The sequence below is a fragment of the Aythya marila genome (genome assembly GCF_965140915.1).
Source record: "Aythya marila genome assembly, chromosome: 9".
Classification (NCBI taxonomy): Eukaryota; Metazoa; Chordata; class Aves; order Anseriformes; family Anatidae; genus Aythya; species Aythya marila.
The window spans coordinates 19,045,549-19,067,920 of record NC_139050.1 but is presented as its reverse complement, the minus strand read 5'-3'; the positions used below and the strand labels follow the sequence as shown (position 1 = coordinate 19,067,920).

General features: G+C 37.2%; 1 protein-coding gene across 5 annotated transcripts in view; it reads right to left on the bottom strand.

Annotated features, from left to right (window-relative positions):
- Positions 1-22,372, bottom strand: part of PEX5L (peroxisomal biogenesis factor 5 like) — a gene marked incomplete at both ends in the record, with an annotated part of 101,174 nt that overhangs the window by 31,643 nt on the left and 47,159 nt on the right. For 2 of the 5 annotated variants that reach the window (XM_082766849.1, XM_082766850.1), the window contains one exon: positions 5,767-5,871. In XM_082766849.1, the coding sequence (XP_082622975.1) occupies positions 5,767-5,871 (105 nt within the window). Of the gene's footprint in view, positions 1-5,210; positions 5,250-5,766; positions 5,872-7,208; positions 7,272-22,372 lie in introns of those variants that run through there. The other 3 variants (XM_082766851.1, XM_082766852.1, XM_082766853.1) reach the window with 3 other exon arrangements.

Genomic DNA, 22,372 nt, shown 5'->3' with positions numbered 1-22,372 from the left:
TGTGTCATGGTAGCATCCTATATGTTTTTGTCAGTGCTGACCTACACAAATTACAGTGTCTAGCTGCAACGTAGAACTAAATATCTTGTGGTTTACCATGTTTTCCTCCATTGTTCTTCACCTGGCTAAGAAAACTAAAAGGGAGCAGTAGCCAAACACAGGGTTGTATCTGGCTCCTGCATTTTGGCTTTATGCCAGCAAGCCACTTAAGCATGTCCTGCAAAACTCAAGGTTAAGCGTGTGCTTAACTGCCTTGCTGGATTAGAGCCATTGGGAGAAATGTTGCTCTTGCCATGTTTTGAGTGGAACTGACAATTTGGCTTTTACTGCTTATAAAAATGTTACTTCAAGTCTGTCTGTTGCATTAACATCCATGTGCTCTGTGTACCTTTTAATGAAAGGAAGTTGTTGAAATCCTTTCTTGGGTGTAAGATTTTGCTTACCCTCACCTGGCTCTGCATTGTCTTCATGGTCTTGCTATGTGACTTATGTTTTAGCCTCTCCCTTTCCCAATACCCCAGTTCTCTGTGCTGGAGAACTACTAGAGTCCGTTGTACTAGAGTACAGCAGTGATCAAAGATGAAATTAACTGTCACAGATACTTAATGGTCCTTGAAGAATACAGTCACTAAACATTGCAAAATGTTCTTCTAAGGAAATGATTTCTGTAAAGTTAGTTCATGGAAATATTTAGTCTGTATTCCTGAAATGACTTGCTTGTGGATTGAGGGGTTAACAAATGGGACACCTAAGCTGAGTAAGTGCAGGGTGGGGAAGTCCTGTAGCCTTTCTGTTCTGCAGAACCCATTTTCTGTTGAGAAAGCCCTGGAGAAATTTATACTGGGAAAGACCTGGAGAGGCACAGGTGTTATGATAGTACCTACAGAAAGCAAATAGTAACTCATGGTGCTAGATTCTGGTTCCTGCATTACTCGCAGAAATTACTTCTTGTGTGGCAACTCCAACTACAGTAGCAGCCTGACTTTGGGAACCACAGTTTTCCATTTCTTCTAAGTAAGGATTTGAAATAGGTGACAAGTTCAAGGAGTCCTGTTTCACTCATATTGCTGGTACTACTTCTGTAATCTTTCAGCATCTCTGGGGCAACTGTTATGATTGCTTACAAAATAGTAGGAAATCATGTAATGGTTTTTCGTCAGCAGAAAGAAAAGACCACCAGAATATTGAACTGAGCTGCATGTACAAATGCTTTGTTAATCACCTGTGATCCACAGATATGTTTGAAAGTTTTTGCAGTGGATTACATACAGCTTTGTGCACTGTTCTGAGTATGGTGCATAATCAAATGTCAATTCAGATAAAAGATATACACCTGCTTTTTTAAGACTAAATCTTCATAATATTAGCAGCACGAGGTCTAAAGATAAAGAGAGAATTAACAATATCAAAATTACCGTGGTTTATCACGAGTGCCAATTTTGTAAAGCTTATGCTATCCCTACAGATTTTCAACTGTGTTGAAAATGATCTGTCTACTTCCAATGTAACAAAATTAATCTTTTACTGTACACTTGCTGTATCCTTACATATAGGCTGTAATTATTTTGAAATCATGCTTTTTTTTTTTTTTTTCTTTCAGTGGAGTTCTGTAGCATATCTAGAATAAGGCTGTGTTTTTGGATGTGTTACTGTGGGCAGTCATGGGAACCAAATCATAATTTCCTGTTGTATGGCTTCTCCACAGGGATATGGCATGGCATGTGTGTTGGCTTTGATATGTTATTTTGCAGATTGAAATGCTTGAAACTTGAAAGGTGCTTGAGAATGTTTTAAACTTGCAATGTAACACTTTCATTGTGCAAACAAGAAGTTAACTGCATATAGAACAATTGTAGTACAGAGTTTGCAATTTTTTAAAAGGATGGTATAATTTTACTTAAAATATTCATATATGAAGAATGAACACATTTCTGAAAACTAATTTCTATTCATATAAAAAAGGGTTAAATGAGCAAAAATTGTTCAGCTCTTTCTGTGCTTACGGAACGGTAGAACATTTTTAAAATGCACAAAATGATATAGTCAGCTTTATTTTATGGAAAAAATACTATCAATTCCCATGGTAATTTCAAATTAAAGCTTATTTCATGGAAAAATGTATTTAATTTGTGATGGAGAAACTTGTATAACTTTAGGCAAGCAGCCAATTTATTACTTTTAAGCATATTATCGAGGCAACTTTCTTTATTATGCTCATGAGAATATTTCTGCTCAAATTATACATACTGCCCTAAAAGCAAAGTGTTAAGCAATACTTAACTTGGAGGTAAAGATTTAATTAATATTTGTACTGCTAAGCGTGCGTTTATGCATTTTGTTTTTTTTTTTTTACACTCATAGTATTTACCTATTTTTAATAACAGATGAAAAAGTGTGCAGACTTAAATGTCTCCTGTAAACTACTCAAAATTTTTACAATAAATAACAGCAGACCCATTTGAGATGTATGAGGAGTATGGCTAATGAATCTATCACTAATCTTTTAAAAAGAATATAAAATTAAGATCACAGGCTTAGTCCTAAAATCACAGAGGAAGTTACCACTGTTTTCATGGGGCTGATTGGACTACAATAACTCATAAATTCCAAAGTTAAATGCTGAAGATTCATAAAATTGGCAAGACTTCTGCTTTTTTTATAACTAATGTATAGGAATTACTTGAAATGAAGTTACTGAACAATTAGGGCTTAACTTTTATATGGAAAACTGTTGTTATGCTATTAGTTTCATAATGTGAGTCCCTGATACGTGTCTTAATCTACTCAGACTGGGAGTTGTATATTAGCTATCTTTATTTTGTTTCCTTTATAAAATTTGTGAGGCCACATATTAGTTTCAAGAGGAAAACAAACAAAACAAAAAGAGCATCTAATTAAAACAAAGAAAACCCACCCAGAACAGTGGAGTTTAGGCACTGGAAATGTTTGTATATTTTTACTTAAGCTCTTGAGGAAATACAGGTGTGCCTGGATCAACCAGTGACATGTTAATTAAATTCACTTTCAAAAAACATTGCTCCTACTCTTAGTAAGAACTAAAACATTATAGAGTTCTTTTTTTCTTCATAAAAACCTTAAACAGCTGAGTTAATTGGAGTGTAGTCATGAAACATTTCTTTTTGGATTATTTGTGTCATTGCCTGCATTTTTCATGAGATAAACTGAACTTCAGCATGTTTCTTCTAATCTAACTTCACATTTTTACTTTCCAGTTCTAAAAGTAAGTGTTCTTTAATATTTTATAAGCAGTTAATATCAAATTTTTACTCTGGGCATTGGTTGTGTACTAAGCAGGCACCTCCCTATTTTTCTATTAGAAATAGAAGTTGGGATAGCTTCCCATATACAAGTATAACTTACATATCTTTTTCTTTGGTGAATTTTTCATGGACTCACAAGTCTAGCGTATTATACAGAATATATTTGCCCCAGGATCCTCTTAGACATGAATCCCTTCCTGTAGGTCTTATTTCTTTGTTTGTGTAGGGATCCTACCATCTCTACCTCTCCAACTTGTGTACCCTGTTGAAGAATTTAACCTAAGTGTGACAGACACAGGACAGATAACTCACAATACTTTGGGATTGGGTTGTTTTAAAATCAGGTTGGCAAGGCATATAAGCATGCACTTTTTTACTGCTCAATAAAGCAGTTCATCATATTTTAAAGTTGTAGTGTGGATCAGAGTATGTTATTGAATGAGCTCCTTTGAAGTTTACTGACCTGTAGCAGATTGGGAATTTCATAGTTGACTGTACAATTAAACTTTGACTCCAGGGGATAGTTAGGTTTAAATTTCTCATTAGAAATTAATTCTTAAAGGAGATCTTTTCTTCTGTCAATGAAGTTGTGAAGAGGTTAAATGAAAAGAAAAAAATAGAATTCAAATCCAACTTTGTGCACAATCGGTCCATGTATTTATTATAAATGAGTTGCATAAAATAATTTATCTCAGGTTCAGTTAGCTGAGTATTGTTAATCTTTGAACCTTCAGCAAACTCCTTAACTTTTTCCTAGGCTTATTCATACCAAAATTACCTTTTTTTCATTTGTTCCAGTCTCCTCTGAATTACCTTTAAAAGATAAAGGGAGACAGCTACATAGTATATAGATTTATATTCTACAAAATCTCATTAGTACAGAAAGCTCACTCTCTGATGCCTGAAGTATTAAATTTGGCAACTACTGAATGCCTTTTCATACCAATAAAGTGACTTTCATTGAAAATAATTGAGATAGAATCACAGAAAATAGATGCTGAAAGGACTATTCAATTACCAAGAACACCCCTCTGCTTATTGTAGTAGGCTTGTTACTGCTGGAGTGCAGGTCCAGATTCCCAGTTGCCACATATCAGCAGAACCCCAGTGGAGCCTGCAGTACTTCTTTGGTTTATGCTATTTGTAGATTTGCCTTGAGATCTGATATAAAATAAATTGTGAATTGAAAACTGTCAAAATCTAATTCATACTGAGTGTTTAGGTCAACAAGTGTCATGTTTTACAAAATAAAGGTTGGCTAGCAGCCTAATGAAATGTGAATGTGTATCTGACTCGGTCTCTGTTGGATGTATTTTTAACATCTTCCAGAGAAAGACAGGTAAAAGGCATCTGATAACATACGGTTTCAGGGACTTCCCTCTATTATCACTAACTCCTTGGTTATAAACAAGGCTTTGGCATCTCTGTCTCTGAGATTCCCCTTCTGCTTCTTGCAGAGTCTGCTACTACAGTCAGATGTAAGCAGTTCTCTAGGACTTCTGTAAATGGGAATTTCACTTTTAGATAGTTTCTTAAAAGCAAATATTGTTCTTCCTGGCTTGATCTGAGCATAGCGATAACTTTGGGAAGAGCAGGCCTTATTCTCATGACCCAGTTTGGTCTGGCTTGGGAAGTTTGTTTGCAGCCAATTTGGAACTCGCATGATTTGCCCTGCGAGCGGCAGCCACGTCCATCTGTTTCATCGGGTAAAGAGCCGAAATGAATGCTGATGGTGATGACTAAAGGCGGTACAGCAATGCACAACTGAGCGACCGGTCTGAACAAGAAGGTTGCACGGACACGCTAAGGAGGCAGCAGCTCAAAGCAGCATGACGTCTGGGAACCTGGGATGTGAATGAGGAGCGAACATGGTGGTGTAACTACACATCATGGGTACACGATGCAGAGATGGCTATGGAAAATACTCACTTGTTCACTTGGTTCTGCCTTCTTTTGGCTTCTGCACCCCTTTGGTGCATAGTGGGGAAGTAGGTATGTGTGTGTAGTGGGAGGTGTGACGCTAACAGACACGGGCACTTTATCAGTGCACAACTGTACCAGACAGCTGCTGAGCAGACTGATGGACAACCAACACAAATGGTTCATTAAACAGTTAATGAGCCCAGGCGCAGCTTCAGGCCCTGTTGACACCAATGGAAGCTTTGCGCTTATTGATCAGGGAAGGAAGGGGCGGCATTTGATGTTGGCTTCTAATTGTTTGTCAGTCACTTGGGATCAAGTTAGAAATGATGCATTGGAGAGCATCCTTTTCCCTCGACAATCCCTTCACGGACATCAGGGCTTGCAAGGAGCAAGATGCGGTGTTCAGGGGGGAGATTTGGGGCATGAACACCACCAGTGCTTGGTGTTTCGTACTGCGTTGAGGTGCCTCAGCTGATGACCGCGCACCCAATGCCCTGTGGATCTCCTATTGAGAGAAGCCCCTGGTACCCCCCCCACCGGCCCCGCCCCGCGCTCCGCCCACCTGTGATGTCACCGTGAGGAGGGGCTTCTCCTCCGCAGACTCCTCCCTCGGCATCTCCTTCATCACCATGGCAACAGCCTTATCGGCCGCCCTAGCGCCTTTCCCCTACAACAGTGAAACCAACAAGGGCCCGGTCAGTGCCCGCAGGGCTGGGGGGCTCCAGCCGGCCTCCCCCAGGGCCCTGAAACACCGCCGGGAGTTGGCGAGCGGGGTCCTGGCGGGTCGCTGGGGCTCGCGCTGCCCTAGTGGGGAAGTGACCCGCGGGGCCCGGGGTGTTGACGCCTCTGGGAGCAGTGCGTGTAATTAACCACGCTGCCTGGCTTTCCTGGCGGTGGACGGAGCCAGATCCTACTGTCATAGGCATTTCTGCGCTTCTTCCCAAAACATCCTTGTTACTGAACGTAATGCAAGGACTTCTTAAACTTAATTTCCTTAAAATTCACCTAATACACTACATATTCAAGAGAAACAAAATAATTAACGACCAATTTAGTATTTTAGCCAAATAAAATGCATTAATGTTGTGCTGTGCTCTTCATTTAAAAAGGGTATTTATCTTCTTGAACCCACCACACTGTGTTCTTAGCTCTTTGACTCTTGCAAGCAGCAGTGTCTGAGTGTACTCATGAAGCATAGCAGCAGCACTGCTCAGTGTTATGCCCATGACCATCGTCATGTACTTACTGTGGTACTCATAAATCTCCCATTGATTTCAGGGGAAGCTTTAGCAGTGCAAAGACAGCAGGATCTGGCTCCATAAAAGCACTATTTTCCACTACACTTAAAATATTTCAACACTTAAAAACCCCTTCTGTTAATAGACTTTACTACCCTGTCATATCATAATAGAATTACTTTCACTAGCACTGTATTTCATGTCCAATAAAATATACGTACACTGAACTATACGGTGTTTCATAAACATTTCACCAATTGCATGTAAAATCATTACATACTATTGCGATTTTAGAACAGATTTTAACTGACAGGTCAATGCTAGATTTGCTTGCTTGTGCAATGCTTCAGTTACCCTACAGAGAGTTCTTTGCATGCTGCAAGAAATTCTTGGAGCAGAAGTGTCATGAATTGTAAGCATGCTGGAGCTGTGGTGCCTTTGATATCCAAAGAACCTCAAAGTCATTGTGAATTTCATTAAACTATATTCCATGAAAGTTACTTGTTATTGCGAAGTATATCAAAGGTTCTTGGTCAATTATGTATTTAGTTGGTTCATAATTCATATGATGTATTTCAGGTCTATGAAGATCATTTCTTGTATGATGTGGAGCTATCGTTAGCTAATACTGTTAACATGCTATTTGTTTTTTTTATAACACATAGTCCTTTCGTGCTGAGTGCTAGAACAAGGTAGTTTATCAGCTAGAAAGGATGCATTGGAAAGCATGCAGTGCTTTTTATTTCTTGCAGAGTAAAAAACCCACCAAAGCAAAGGTCAGGTCACTTTTTTGAAGACAGAGCCACTTTTTCTTCAAGGTTTCACCTACTGCCTGAAAAGAGTCATGATACTCATATTAGTGCCTGCTGTTAACCTTTAGTAAACAACTCTGCAAAACCCTGGGAACGGTTGATACCATACACAACACATCTCATCAGTTTAAAGTGGCTACAGCACGATGTAGAACCGTAACCTGATGAATAGCAGTGCTTGCGCTACTTTTTAATGTGCAGGTATAGCACAATCGCTAGTCAAAGCAAGAGGTTTGATACTACTTTTATTAGGTCATTTAGCCTTCCCAAAAGACTACAACCTGACAAAGTCAAGCTGATTTATGTGTGGCTACTCAGCCTTTGATATGAAAAAAATAATCATTCTGAAACTAGAAGTTTGTAGGCAATCTCCTGCATACCTGATTGGCAGCTTAAATGCCAGATTTTTAATGGAGAGAGATACAGGTGACCAATCCATTGGGAAATCCAATTGTTTATTCTGGTGACTGAAAATGGGTTTAGCTGTAAGGTGTGTAAGCTTGGTGGTTTGGGTTGCTGTATTTGAATACTATTGTAACCAGTCCTTACCTGAATTGAATGAAGCAATAGTTCGTTTGTGACCAGGACAACCTTGTTACTGCTTAGAACTGCAAGTGAAATGATCTCTAGCACATTTATCACAGTATTCAAACTATCCTAAGACTTTAGCAACAACTATTGAAGGATTTAAAAAAAAATATTTTGTATTTTTTAAATACATAAAAAAAGAAGTTACTTATTTACTTGGCCTCCTTCAATATTGTGTTGTTTCTTAGTATTTTGGCTTGCTGTACGTATTCACCTGTTACTGTACCTTACAGATCAAACCCTGTAATTCTGTAACAGCCAGTTTTATACTTGCCAGGTGTTTAGAATGAACAGTTTGTTGATAAGTCAGAATTGCAAGCTAAGTTATTTTCTCATTTAAACAACAGCATAATGATATAGTAAACAAATCTCATTCCTTTCCTATTTGTGTGCAATGTAGATGGGAACAGTTGTGATATAAAGCATGATAACCTAAGTGTAAATCAAGAAAAATGTGAAAAGATAAAGGAAATAAAATATTTGTTTGCATAGAATGTACTACTCAAAAAAAAAAAAAAAAAAAAAAAAAAAGAAGGAAAGAAATGCACCAGTACTTTTTTATTTGTTACACTTAGAACAGTTCCCTTAGGCGATGTCTCAAAACCAAAACAAGGAGTACAGTTCAGACTATTCTAATGATGCTAAATATTTATAATAGAATTTAGTAGAAAACATAATAACAATTTCTGCAGGCTTATCCTTTGGGATCAAATAATGGATAGTAACAGACATTTCCAAAGGACTATGTATGTTTGTCAAGATTTTGTAAGGAAATTTGTGAGGAAATGCTCTATTTTTTGCAGCTGGTATTATTGAATATTTCCAAATTAAATTCAATACAACTCATGCTATGTGATACTGTAATATTTAATGAGTCTTACTGTAATATGTAATGAGTCTTTAATTAAGTTACTCCAAGGCCATATTAATGTAAATCTTTAGGACTACATACAGTTGTGTGTGTTTTTTTTAAATCAGTGAAGCACTGAGCTCTGCAACAACACCTATGTACTATAAAGCTTTATTGTAGAGTTTTGAAATTAAATGTATGAGGCCAATAGATCAACTTCAAGTCATGATGGGTACATCAATTAGAATGAGTAACTGGGCATAACTTGAAATATTACTATTTGAAATGCAATATCATTCTGTAATTTTTTCATTACATTTTTTTGTAAATTTATTATTGTATATGAAAAGTCAATGACCAGTGCCTTGTAAATATATAATATTTTGACATCAGTTTTTAAACTATAAGTAATTATATAAATATCATCTTTTATGCAGTAGAAGTAGTTTATCTAAATCTGTAACATAATTAGAAGCTGTCTTTTGACAAATATTTAAAGCACTTGAGTCTCACCTTTCAGCAATATTTCTACCAGTTACTCTTGTGAGGAAAGTGAACAGAAAAATTGTTTACATGATCAGATTATTTTTTTTAAAGTATCTATAGACAGAGAAAGAAATTCTGCCTTTACATAAGCCTGTGCTATGCTATTTACTTGTTGAGGAACTGACCGTGCTGCTGCGCCTTCACTTGATGCACTGCTATGGTGTATTGCTGTTCACTGAACTATGGGAAATGATCAGAATGTAGGCATATTTCTCCTTTTGTAAAACAGAAGTTCTAACACTGCTTTCCTTCTAAAGAAATTTGGAAGGAAGAAAGTAATATGCAGTAAGGCATGATTCGTATAGGATGTCATTACTGATTTCATGTCGTATCTCTCCTTTCTGGGTGAGGAGAAACTGATAACTTTTATATTTATAAATGTAAAAGCCATGAAAAAAAACCAAAAGAGCATTTGTAATGTACTTGTCATATCAAGTTTTTGAATTGAAATGTGTCTTAGTTCAGAGATGGTGTTTGCAGGAAATGGCTAGTTAGTCTTCCAGAAATGTCTTAAACTTGCAGTAACGGTGGTGAACATAAACTGCTCTTTCAAGTCATCTTGGTTGCGCTGTGCTCTCAGATGGTCTTTACATTGAGGTGACCACAGTAAAGATCCAACTTCAGAGTACTCACAGTTGACTGGAAAAAGGGAAGATCAGGAATATCCTTCCCATGAACAATCAGAAATCCAGTCAGACTTATGCAGGGGCTTAAAACAGGTATTAGATAGCCATTGGGCTAATCATGCTCTTTGCGTTGACAGTAAACCCAATTCTATGTTCTACTTTTCAGTCCAGAACATCTTGAGGTGCTGATCTGCTCTTTAAGTATTACACTATTTGCTGAAAAGGGAACCAGCATCAATAGGTTGGGGAGAAGTTTTATAAAGCAAATGTTACAGAAGGTGCATTAATGGTATCGTTAAGTTATAGCAGCACTAGCCCTTTATGTTAGGAGGGAGAGCAGCTAGAACTACTGTGCATGTTGAACTTGGGATGCTTGGCTGCTGTCCAGATCCCCAGGCAGCTGATATATTAGACTTACAGTACCAATTAAGCAACATATTCAGAATGGATTTATGCACTGCAAATCTTTGTGTTTTGTAGAGTTTAAAAATAAAAATGGACATGCATGGCGTTAAAATTATGCAGTGCAAACGTTTTTATGGCTCAAAATGAGCATGCACAGCTAGACAGTGGTGCCGTGAGAGTTCTAGTGTCCACAGGGCTACCATGAGCTCTTGATTTCCCCTAGGATCTGTTTGTTATTCTGCATTTTTTTTTTTCTTTCTCAGGCTTTTCTGCTCATGTTTTCTCCATCTGTTTTTCTTTTCATCATCTAAGCTTTTCTACTGTTTTTAGTGGTATATATTGCATCTTATACATCATTAAAAATAATAAGCCATATGGTGAGGCAGTTCTGTGACCCACAACAAGATGGTTATTAAACAGAAAATTTTTTCATCAAGGCTGTTGGTGAATTTTTAACAAAGTGAGGTAGATATCGACCATAAAGGGGGATATGTAATTCTTTTAGGGAAACTTTGTTGAGTGTGGTGCAGAGATATCTGAACCAAGCTATATGTTCTGAACTGGAAGCAGTATTGTCAAGATAAACCAGCTTTCAAGACCCAAGCTAGTATTTCCGATATTGTACTTACATCCTTTGGAACCTCTTAGAAAGTTTTCTGTTAATGGTGGTCTAACCGCTTTTGACCAAGTTGTTCATTCTTCTGACAGAACACAGGTAGTGCTGGCTACAGATAAGGAATCGGGTATGGAAAGACTTGCCCAATGAATAATTTACAGTAAAGCAGCTAAATCCATATTGGCTAAGTTCTAAGTGTACTGCTCATCTTTCATTCCTTTCTTCTTTCATTCCCATTTTGATGGAATAATTTAGATTCCAATATTAATATGGGGAGACTTTTTTTTTTTAAAACTGCATAGGAGGAAAACTGGCAAAGAAAGATAATACCTGATAAAAAGAAATCACCACATTCACATTTACCCTTATTGGATTGTGCCCTGTGTCCATTTAAATGTCAATACCGTGGTTAAATTGCATTCCACTTTGAAAAGCATTTGCATTGAAATGGCATTGTTAGGTTTTCTGTTTCTTTGTCCATCGGTAGCTGTTGCATTACATGCGCTTCCTTTAGAAGTTGTCATTTTGATGCCTATAGATTCATTCTGAAAGCCAAGTGGTACTGCTTCCAAAGCATCTCCAGTGAAAGCTCTGCAAAACCCACTTTGCTCTAAAAAACTTAAAGTTATTTTCCTTAATGCATCTGAAAAGATAGTATGACTGAAAATTGATAAACAATTGTGTCAAATTAACTCATTTTCTTTCAACTAGTCTGATTACTGCAGGCTAAGAGGATGAAGACACAATGAAACTTTTTTTTTTTTTTTTCCCTCAAGTTAAAATGTTCTATTCAGAATATACACAGGGGACACAGCTATTGGGTAAGATAATGCTTTCCAACCTTTGAACAACAGCATTGGTCCAGGTGTAAATAGTAAAATCAGCCTGTAACTTAGAGTGAGGTCTGCAGCAGAGTTAACTGTGAGGTTGTTTAAGGTTCTGGTCCTTTTGTGAATGAGTTACATAAGGTAGTTGCTTGTGATAGCAGGCTAGGGCAAGGTGCTTTGCAATCCTTTCTTTCAATGTAAGCGTCATCTTTTATTAAAGCCATTTTGGATATGTAGCAGTATTTTTCTTCAGTGCTTAGATTGACTTCTTGATAATTTTGAACTGTATTATCAAAAGGGTGAGTCTTCTGACTGCACAATTGCATTTGACTTCAAAAATTTAAGGGAATAGCTGGGAAATTTCTCTTGTCTCTGCTTAGTCTGTGTTAAGGAACGTTTTTTAAATCACTGGGTGTATCAATTGGCAACTTCTAATTTGTTTGGTCATCTTCAGCAGAGAAAATACTGAAATATTTCGTCTTTTTGAATTAGGATCCACTCTATGTTGACTTCAGTGTCATGGGTCTCAATCACAGCACACAAATAGTAATTACAGAGTTGGTTTGTTATTGTCATTATGCATGTGCTGAATTAGAATAAGGCATTCCTCTAGTACTAGTTCAAATTAAAATCAAGGTGCTCAGATCACTTCCAAAATAACCAGATTAGTGACTAATATACAATATATATTCATTGTTCACATATGTGAACTGTAGGCCTCAGACTTCACACGTTGTTTTGAAATGATAATTTAAATTCTGATTCCTAATAAAAAATGCCATCTGAGATATGCGTGTGTGTTGAAACTGATAGTTTGTAAAACAAACAAAAAAAAAAAGTGAGAAAGTGAAATCTGTCTTTAAACATTTGGTATGCATATCTTCTATTTAATAATGTGCAATATTTCAGCACACAGGAAAACTGGAAAGGAGATAATTTTGAATAATATTTTCAGATAGGAGCTGGGAACATGCTGTAGCAAACTTTCCTCATCTTCCTTTGCTGGCTCACAACCCAAGATATGTTTCAGCTGCTAGGCAAGTTACTGGACCATAAATACTGAATGGAAAATTTATCGATAAATCTATAAGAATTCTTATCAGCATACAGAAGTATGCCCTCTTCTGCATGTGGTTCTTAATATGCCTTATAAGTTGAAGATATGTGGAGGCATGAAGAGCTGGCCTCAGCCATTTTTCCCTCTTTTAAGTGAGGTCTCTTTTTGAGTAACTAAAGGGCTAGAAGTTCAATCATCAGTAAGATTTTTTTTTTTTTTTTTTGAATTTTGCCTTAAAACAGACAGTGAAGACTTCAGTATTTGATTTGAAAAATGTATTTAAGAATTATTTAAGTTTTTACATATTTTCCCCTATAAAAATCAGTATTTTTCTTTTTAGGGGGTAGGTAGAACTCAAAATAATTTCAGTTCTTTTACACCCTGCCCCTGATGCTGAGGATGTTAATCCAGAATGACGAGTAATCTATTCAATACAGCTGAAATCAATTTGGATTATAAGAGGTAATCTGTGGGGATGTAGAACTTTTGTATTACTGCTAATGCTCTTCAAGATGTAATGCCGCAGCTCAACTAAACACAGAATTGATGGTACAGTTGAGTAACTATGACAGTTAAACAAAAGAGCTTGTGCTTTGTGTTAAAGAATTGTTTAGGGAAAAAAAAAGAAACCAAGCAGGTATTTTTCAATGTGGAAAAATCAGAGGTTTATCAAAGTCCAAGAATAAAAAATAGTCATCCTTTGTAGGAAATTCAGAAAGTAGAACATTGCTCTGAAGTATCTGTTACTTACAAGACAAGATTCTGAGCCTGTTTTGTAAAAAAGTTTCATAGGTTAAAAAAGAAATTTGATGCGGTGGTAGGGTAGCCCTCAATGAAACTAATAAATGTTCTTATTTAATGTCAGAAGGTAACTGGAGCTACAAAGCTTGAGACAAACATTTAATTTTGTGCCTGCTTACTGCAAATGTTTATAGATGTTGGGAATCTTGATATGTGCAGATTTTGCTTGGATCTGCTTTTGCAGTATCTCTGCTTTTAACTCTGTTGCTGTTAGGGAAAGGTTCCTGTGCTCTCACATATGGTGTCCTGAAAAGCAAAACTTTGCATTATTAATATTAATAAAGCAAAAGCAGTGCTGACCAGAGCAAAGTGTCAAGTGAGTTATGGCAGGCATAGTTTAAAAGTTGCTGCTGATTATTGGGAGAAAAAAAAAAAAAAAAAAAAAAAGATAGTGCCAACTGCTACCTGGAGCTATTATATCTTAATTGTTATATCTTAATCCCACTGATGGTTCTCAATAATAAATAAATAAATAAATAAATGTTGCCACCTAGAAGAGGCAACATAGGATTATGTTGGCCTCACATAGAATGGGATCTCTCTCCTGTAGCTGTCATCTTGAATCTCAGACCCCAACCTCTGCAGAGAAAGAAGCGGATTATCTCTGGGGAGAAGTCAGTTTGTGGTCTGTTTCTGTCTTCACTTTGGACCAGTGACACTCTAAAAAGTGCATGACAATATGCGTAGCTGATAACTAGAAGTATAACTGTGTGAAATATGATACAAGTTCTTTTTTTGTTGTTTTTATTTAAAAAAAAAAAAGTGTGTGTGTGTGTGGAGTGATACACATTTTGATGTTAAAATGGTATAATGAGCGCTCAGCTTTCCTGGAACACCCCAGAAATGTATATTTTTCCAGTGTTTGCAAGCTTAAGCACTTTGTTCTTGCTCCAATGGGGTATCATTATAAATCCATTCACTCCGCAGCTGTACACCTGCATAACTGAGAAAAGAACTGGGCCCCACTAGCCCACTCTTCTTTTTTGTGTGTATAGTTTCTCTAGCTTGGGCAGCGACTCAGCAGACATTTGGAGTGAGAAAAAGAGAGGCAAAGAAACAAATGTAATTTAAAAGAGAAAAGTCTCTTATAGAGTTATAAGAAGGCTCTGCATGCATACTAATCTGATCATATTCTGCAGTTACAATTCTGTGAGAGTCTTAAGATCATTTAAATCCCCAAACTGTGATTTTCTGCACAGAAAAGAATGGGCAAACCTGTCGAGAATATAACAAATTTTAATCAAAACTGCTGGACGTAGAGGCTGTCTCTCGTTTCCCCTGGCTTTTATGTTACCAGATGAAAAAAGTCTGTTATTGCTGCAGTAGGGATGGCTTTCCTCTGAAAGCCCTGAAGGAAGGTGGTGTTATTTAGGAAAGGTAAAATTAATGTTGAATAAGGGCAACTTTTTCAGATGCCCTGTTACTTTGAGTCAGATAACATTCTGCGTGCTGTTTTTGAATATTAGGATATGTATTCAAATAAATGAATTGTTAGATGTCTCTTGCTACGTGACTAATTTCACAGCTATTTTAAACTCATGTTACTTCTAAAATGTTTGTTTTTTGATTGTTCTGAATTTATTTACAAAGGAGGACAGCTTGGACACAGAACACAGTTTGTAATGTATTCTCATTCGGTATTAACTCTTACTGAAGATTAGGATGAAAATCTCAGGATTTGAGTTCTATAAATCTGCATTAAACATTATGTGATCAAAATTCATGCCTTCAGTTTAACTCTCTTCTATAGTGATTTCTATGATACAGGAAAAGATTTAATTCTGTTTAGCTTTTTTTTTTTTTTTTCTCCTTTTTTTTTTTTCCTTTGGCTCTTGTTAAAATAAACAGAGGGGTATGATCTGGATTTCTTTTGGAACATATTGCTGTTACTTTTCATCAGGCCTGTGATTAGTCCTCTAAGTATTAAATAATAAGAACATGTCTTACTAGATGGCAGGTTTGAACCAGCAGGTCAGTATAGTTTATGACTGAAAAATAATTTTAAGACTTATTTTCCTGAAATATTTATGTTCTCTCCAGCCACCATTCTAAATGCCGCCAGGACAGATTTAGCACTTTCTGTGATATAAACATTTGATTCTCTCCATAATACGAACATTCGATACCCTTGAATTTATGATGTCATTTTTCTGCCAGAACTTAAAAGATTTGAGTACTTTTTACAATGAATGGAGACTAAAGTAGAGCTGTTACAGCACTTTGGTGATAAAGGGGCCTTATGCTGTAGCCTTGACCCAAAATTCTTGATTTTGTGCCTCCTATGCTGTGTGCCCTTGGTAACAAAGGCTTCTGAGTCTCAGTGTACTTACTTGCAAGGTAAAACTCTATTTCTAACATGGTGTAGTAGAATATGTTTACCCATTTATTTCCTAAAAATAGGAGGTTGCCATTTATCAGACAATGGCAGTAGTAGATGAGGCAGTGGAATAATGGTGTGACTGCAGAATAACTTGGTGTCCCTGACCTGGAGGTGGCCTCTGTGCACAGTTTCTGCTTTGGAATGATCTCATCTGAAGTATGTTAATGCCACAAAAGCAGTATTAACAGCATCGTATAAAACCATTTAGAGAGGATTATGCTACTAACCCTTCATTTAGCTCTTCGTTTATCACAGTCTGGAAACCTTTGGGAAGCAAGTTCTTAAAATTGAGGTATTATGGATGTACTCTTACAAGATATTCTTGATTTGTTGATGTGTACTATTAGTTTGGAGAACTAGCTTTTAAAATACTGAAAAAAAAATTGTAATTGCAAAATTACAAAAATGAAAAAATATAGGGGCATGAGTAGGTAATTAGTTCCAGATCTAATCCGAGTTCAGCTGTCCTGGACAGCTAAAGACTCATTCTTCTCTCCTTACTGATGAAGACAAGTTTTTAGCACAATGGGCCATGTCAGTTCCATTTGCACAAACGTACTCTTTTGTATATTTATACAAGTATTTTGTGTACTTTTTTGGCTGTAGTGGATTTAAGCTCATTTTACACCGATGACAGTAATTAGCACTGGGGCTGTGCTGCTAGGACCCGAAAGCAATATCTATATTTCTTACAGCCAGCACATCGCTCATTATCAGATGCTCTTTGTGTTCTGTATAAACAGACACTCACCTTCTATATCAAGTTAATGTAATGCAATCAAGAGCACTATTTGTTATAAATTTGTGTTTAACCTCCTTATTTTTGCATACCTATGCAGTAAAAAGAATCTACTTGGGAAAAAAAAAAAAAGTTAATCACTCAATTTATGTGTTTTTAAAATGTATGCTTTGGCATTGCATCCTAATAATGTTTATAAAGTGCACTGTGTTTTGCGGTTCTTATGGGCTTAGGTTGTAGGGTTCCTCATTACAGAAGGTCTGATATCTTATTATTTTTTTTTCTATAGTTTCAATCAGTTTGGGGATGTTTACAAGCCTGCAGTTTAATTAAAAAGGTGATGAGTCCACGCTTCTTATAGCAGCTGTTTAAACCAGCCAGGTTTGGCTGGTAAATGAATATCTTGGTTTAATTAAAGCCCCTGGAGCACCTACAGCATGACATCTGTGACCTGGTAATAAAAAGGAGCTGGTAATGGTAAATACCTTTTATGGAGAGGTTCTAGATTGTCAAAACTTCTTAATTAGGTTTTTATATGCAAAAATTGTTAAATAATTGATTATGTTTGAAGTGAAGCTTCTTTAACACTTACTTTCTTGGGATGGAAATGATACTGCTTGTATTTCAGAATTGGCTTCTGGCACAGACAATCCCTTGGATGAGTTGTAGCACTAATTAGTGGATTCTGCCTCTTCAGCTACGATGTCAAATCCAGCACCAGTCTGTCCTAGGTAGTTAAAGCTAAACGGAATCTTCCCTGTAGGTCGTGGCATGGGAACCTAAAGCTGCAAAGGTTAAGTTGCCTGACAGTAGCATGACAGCTATTGTCAGAGTTAGTTTTCCTCAGAGGTTTAATTAAAAAAAAAAAAAAAAAAAAAAAGTAAAATAAATAAATAATCGGTATTAATCTTGTAGTCCAGTGCTGTGCGCTGCTTGTGTGCCCTTCCACAAGAGCACATTCATTTAGAATGGACAGTTCTTGAACATCAAAATAAATCTTGATTAAGTGGAAGAGCAGGGATGAGTTAACATTGTGATGTGCTCGCGGACAGGCTCAATAAATGGGCTTCTTATCAGAGAATTAACAAGCTGGTATCTGAGGGAAAGCAGCTTGCTGGTGTTTGCTGTTTGTACTGAGAAATAGCCCGGGGTGTAGCTGACAAACACGAGGGAGGGAGTGAGGGTATATTGGAGGAGGGTATAGTGCTCCAGCATGGGGGTGATGCTTGTTAGGCAAAGGTGTGGAGGAGAGGTTGTGGCGTTTCAAATATAGGTGTCTCTGTGTACCTTGACTTTGCTGTCACTGAAGAGAGCAACTGAGCCAGCAGAGGAAAAGAAATAGCAAGTTTGCTGTTGATTTAGTCCAGCAGTAGCTCACTGCATTGTCTCCTTGTTTGCTAGGGTAGCAAGTAGAGCAGCCTTAGCTTTTCTGTTGATAATGCCCCAATGGCGTAATACCAGTCTATCAGGCAGCACTGGGAGTTTTGTGTTCACTGAAACACATGGCTGCTGTGTTTCACTCTGAAAGCCTTGTAAATAAGGAAGTCTTGATCCAAACTTGACTCTCTGCCATTAAGTTTTGGACGTTTCATGTTAATGAAACCCCAGTGAAATGATGTGAAAGATGGCATTGTCAACTTGGATCAGCAAAATTACTTGAGTAAATACATAGGCATATGCTTAGACTGGCAAGGACTAGGAGATTTCTTTTCAGCTCAGATAGCATGAACAGAATTGAGGAGAAAAGGAGCTGTCACAGATGGTGATAGCAGCGAGAGGCCCCCTGACACGTGCTTCAACCCGAAGTTTGTTCCAGTGCAGATGGGGAGGTAGGAGAACACGCCACAACTGCCAAGATCACACGCTCTAACACACTTATTAGCTGACTAAACTTGCATATTTGTAAAGAGAGTGATTCAAATTGCTCCTTCCCATGGAGAGATGTTCATGAGCAGCAACCGAAAACTGACAAGTGTGTGTGGGTCCCAAGGGATCAGCGCCAGAGAGGAGGGAAGGAGGATTTCCAGGGGTGCGATGGCCTGTGGCACCGACATGATGTAGCTGCTGCCTTGTCGGAGGAAGGACACATTACCTGCAATTTGGTGATACCTGCCCGCACATGAGCTGCCTTGTTTGAAACCCTGCCAAGCTGTTGGATCTGGAGGCTGTGCTGAGTGTACACAGCATGGGCAGGACTTTCCCTTTCCCCCTCCTGTTCACACCTTAGCAGAAAGTGCCTTTGGTGTCATTAGCAGCCAATAAAAAATTCAAGCGGCTGATTCATGATCAGTGAAGTGAAAAGGATAGCTTAGAGCTATTTTCACATGTCCCTTTCTGAATTGAACTGTCCTCTCATCAACCAGAGTAGAGATTTTCACCCGTTTTGTCTTGTTTCATTAATAGAATAAGTTTCTTTGGTCAGTAACAGTGCCTGCGATTGAAGACAGTTCAGCTAAGGTAGACTGAGAACTTGCTCTTATTTCCGAGTACATGAAAGACCATCTCCTTTCAAATGTTGCTGTGTTATCCTGAAAGTGTTGAAAAATAACCCTTCTATTTCTTTCGTGCCCCTTTGCTCTCACAAGTAGAGGAATAATTCCTTGTGCGCCTGCTGAGGCTGTTGCCCTTCTCCAAAGGGTTTTCTTTTGTGTTGGCATTTTTCTGTCAAATGCTGACCTTTTATTTCTATATTGCCTATGACAATATAGTTTAAATTTTACTCTTTAAGAGTGAGAACCACAGAATATTAACTGTTTTATTTCTGAGTAAGGGCTTTTGATTTATTTTTGCCCTCTGTAAATCACCCTGATTTACAGAGGGCAAAGAGAGATTTTAAAATCTGTGTGATTTGCTGCAGTGAGATTTTAAGCTGCAGTGAGATTTTAAGCTGCAGTGAGATTTTAAAAACTCTATTCAAGATCTGGTTGCAAACGCAGAATTATGCATATTAGTTTCCCTGCATCTAGATAGCTGGAAATCTGCTGTTAATAGACATGAGACATTGACTTGTGTGCACAAGTGGGCTTTCTGAGAGTAAGTGTAGATCAGAAATCCAGGCAGTGAGCTTGTATTTTTGTGCTGCATTTTCAAATGTCAGCAAGAAGTTTCCTTGTTTATTTGTAAAGCAAAGCCTATGTGCACAATTGGATTTCTGTGCACCAGAGAGATTGAGAGACAAATGCAGGCTTTTGTGATTGTCTTGTAGCTGCCTAATTTAGAATTCCTATTACCAAGCCTGACTTCTTTAGCCTGACTTTGACTATTTCAAGCCAGCTATTTTAGTCTAATGAGAAGTATTACAGATATCACCAGATCAGCAAATTATAGATGATTTTCAATTGTTATAAATACTGCGGGATCTAAGAAAAGAAGGACTTTCTTTGCAAGATTTTGCAGTAAGTTTTATTCTGGTAACAATAGGCAACTATTGTATGAATTTTCATTTCTGTTCTATATCTCCTATCACTGGCCTTAGGGTTCTCTGCCAGTCTTTTTTTTTTTTTTTTTTTTTTTTTTTTTTTTTTTTTTTTTTCCCCCCTGCTGCTTTCTTTCTCTTTGTAGTAGGGCCCAAAATGTACCCGTGAGCCTGTTGTCACAATGGCGTTCCATTTTGTAAGTGGTTGAGTTTCAGATAATCCCTTGCTATCTTTTTCTAGTTGCGAATTCTGTGAACCCTCCTAATAAATAATCTGTAAAACAGCAATGTAGGTTGGGTTTTGACCCTTATTGTTACTGTGCTGTAAATATATCAACATTTTTGAAATTTGTCCTCTGAGAACTGCGTATTCAATGAGTCAGAAACTGGTACAGAACTAACGTTATTATTTCTGTTGCACTTTTGGACTTGCAGGAGCTTTGGCTTGACATATGATGCCCCCTATTCTGTTTGTTATCATGCCTAGAAACAATAGGTGGTGTTTGTAAAGCAGGATGCAGAATGTTCTCTAATGAAATTGCCAAATTAGACTGGCACCGTGGACCAGTACAGCACAGCTGTGGCTTCTTACGAACACAGCTTATATTGCCATAGCTATTGTGCAACGTTGACATTTCTCCTGACTTATGTATTGATTTAATACTGTCATTTAGGAAAATATATGAATGGCCTGGATACTGAGAACCTTACAAGATCCTGGGAATAAAGCAATGGCCAAGCATAGCAGGACTGTTGGGACCTGCGCTCAGTTAGCACCACCACGTATGCTATGGGAATACCCTTGTAAATACTCTGCTCATATCTGGGTTGCATCTGCCTTTGGTGTGTGCAGCTGTCTGTTTCATTGTCTGATTGGAAAAATCACAATTTAAAATGTCTTGTTGCTTGACTCACAGCTGAAGTAACTATCAGCATAATGAAAAATTGTGAATCTAATTCACTTTGAATAGAATGTAAAGTTTTGTTAAGTTCAAGTCTTCTATTTAGTTACTGAGGTGACAGCTGGATAGGTCAGAAGGAAATGGGTAGCTGTGAATCTATATTCCTTGATTTTTTAACTTAAGTGCAATAACAATGTTATTTCAAAATGATCAAAAATTATCAAAAAATCTCAAGTTAATTGGCTTCTTTATTTCTTATTAAGTACACCATGCCTCAGCTTTTTCTTTTTTTCCCATCTCTTTTTTTTTTTTTTTTTTTTTTCCCCTCTCTCCTTTTTTTCTGTGAATGATATAAAAGCGAAGAAATTTTGTCCCAACTTCAGCCCTGCATTTTTGTTCTCTCAGCAGGATACTTGCAAGTAGCAAAACCAGCGGGCTTCCTATTTAGGAATCTATAGAAAGGTTCTCTTCCTCATTCATTTTCAAAATGTTTCCATGACACAGTTTTGATGTTAAAAACAAATGTGGAGGTGTGCTTCATGGTACATATGTGACAATTTTATTTATTTATTTTTTTTACAAACTAATTAAAAGCTGTCCTGGGGTTATTGTACCTGTGTCTCAGTGAAGCTCACCAGGGCAGGTAAATGCACCCTGAGAGATTACCTTTGCCTTGGATGCAGTGTTGACTTTTCTAATGCTCTTTGTCCCTTTAATAAAACTTGAACAGAGAAGTCCCAAACAGTATTAGTCTCCTTGAGAGAGAATATTTTTATTCAGAAAGCAAATGTTATATTATTCCCCAGGTCCTAGCCTGTGATTCAGTGATGCAAATTATGAAACTGTATTCTGTGTTGAGATGTATCTTAATTTATAGCATTAATAAATAGTGGCCTATGAAAACTAAATGGCAGCAGAGACTTGACCATATTGAATATTGGTACCTTTAAGGCATGTTCATTTGATGTATGTTGCAGATGTCAGCAGCTGGTCTGTATCTGTTATAGGTTTCCTCAAAAATCTACGTTCATAGAATGTTTATAGAAATTGCATGCAACTCAGTCATACCAGTCAATCCTTTTCAGTGAGAAGAAATGCGGACACTTAAAGTCAATTTATATATATTCAACCATAAGTGGTTTTGTCTGGTTTTGTTTTTAATCCTACTTCAGAGATTTCTCCATTTTTGGTGCATGTTTGTGTTGGTCTTGCTATTTCGAAGGATTAATTCCAAAGGAAAAAAAGTTTCAAAGCCTATCTCCTTTTCTGATTGTTCATTTCTGGAAGAACTACCTGATGTTAGCAAGTGGAATAAAAACATCACAGAGGAATGTTAAGGAATCTGAATTTTATGGCAAGTCTTAGT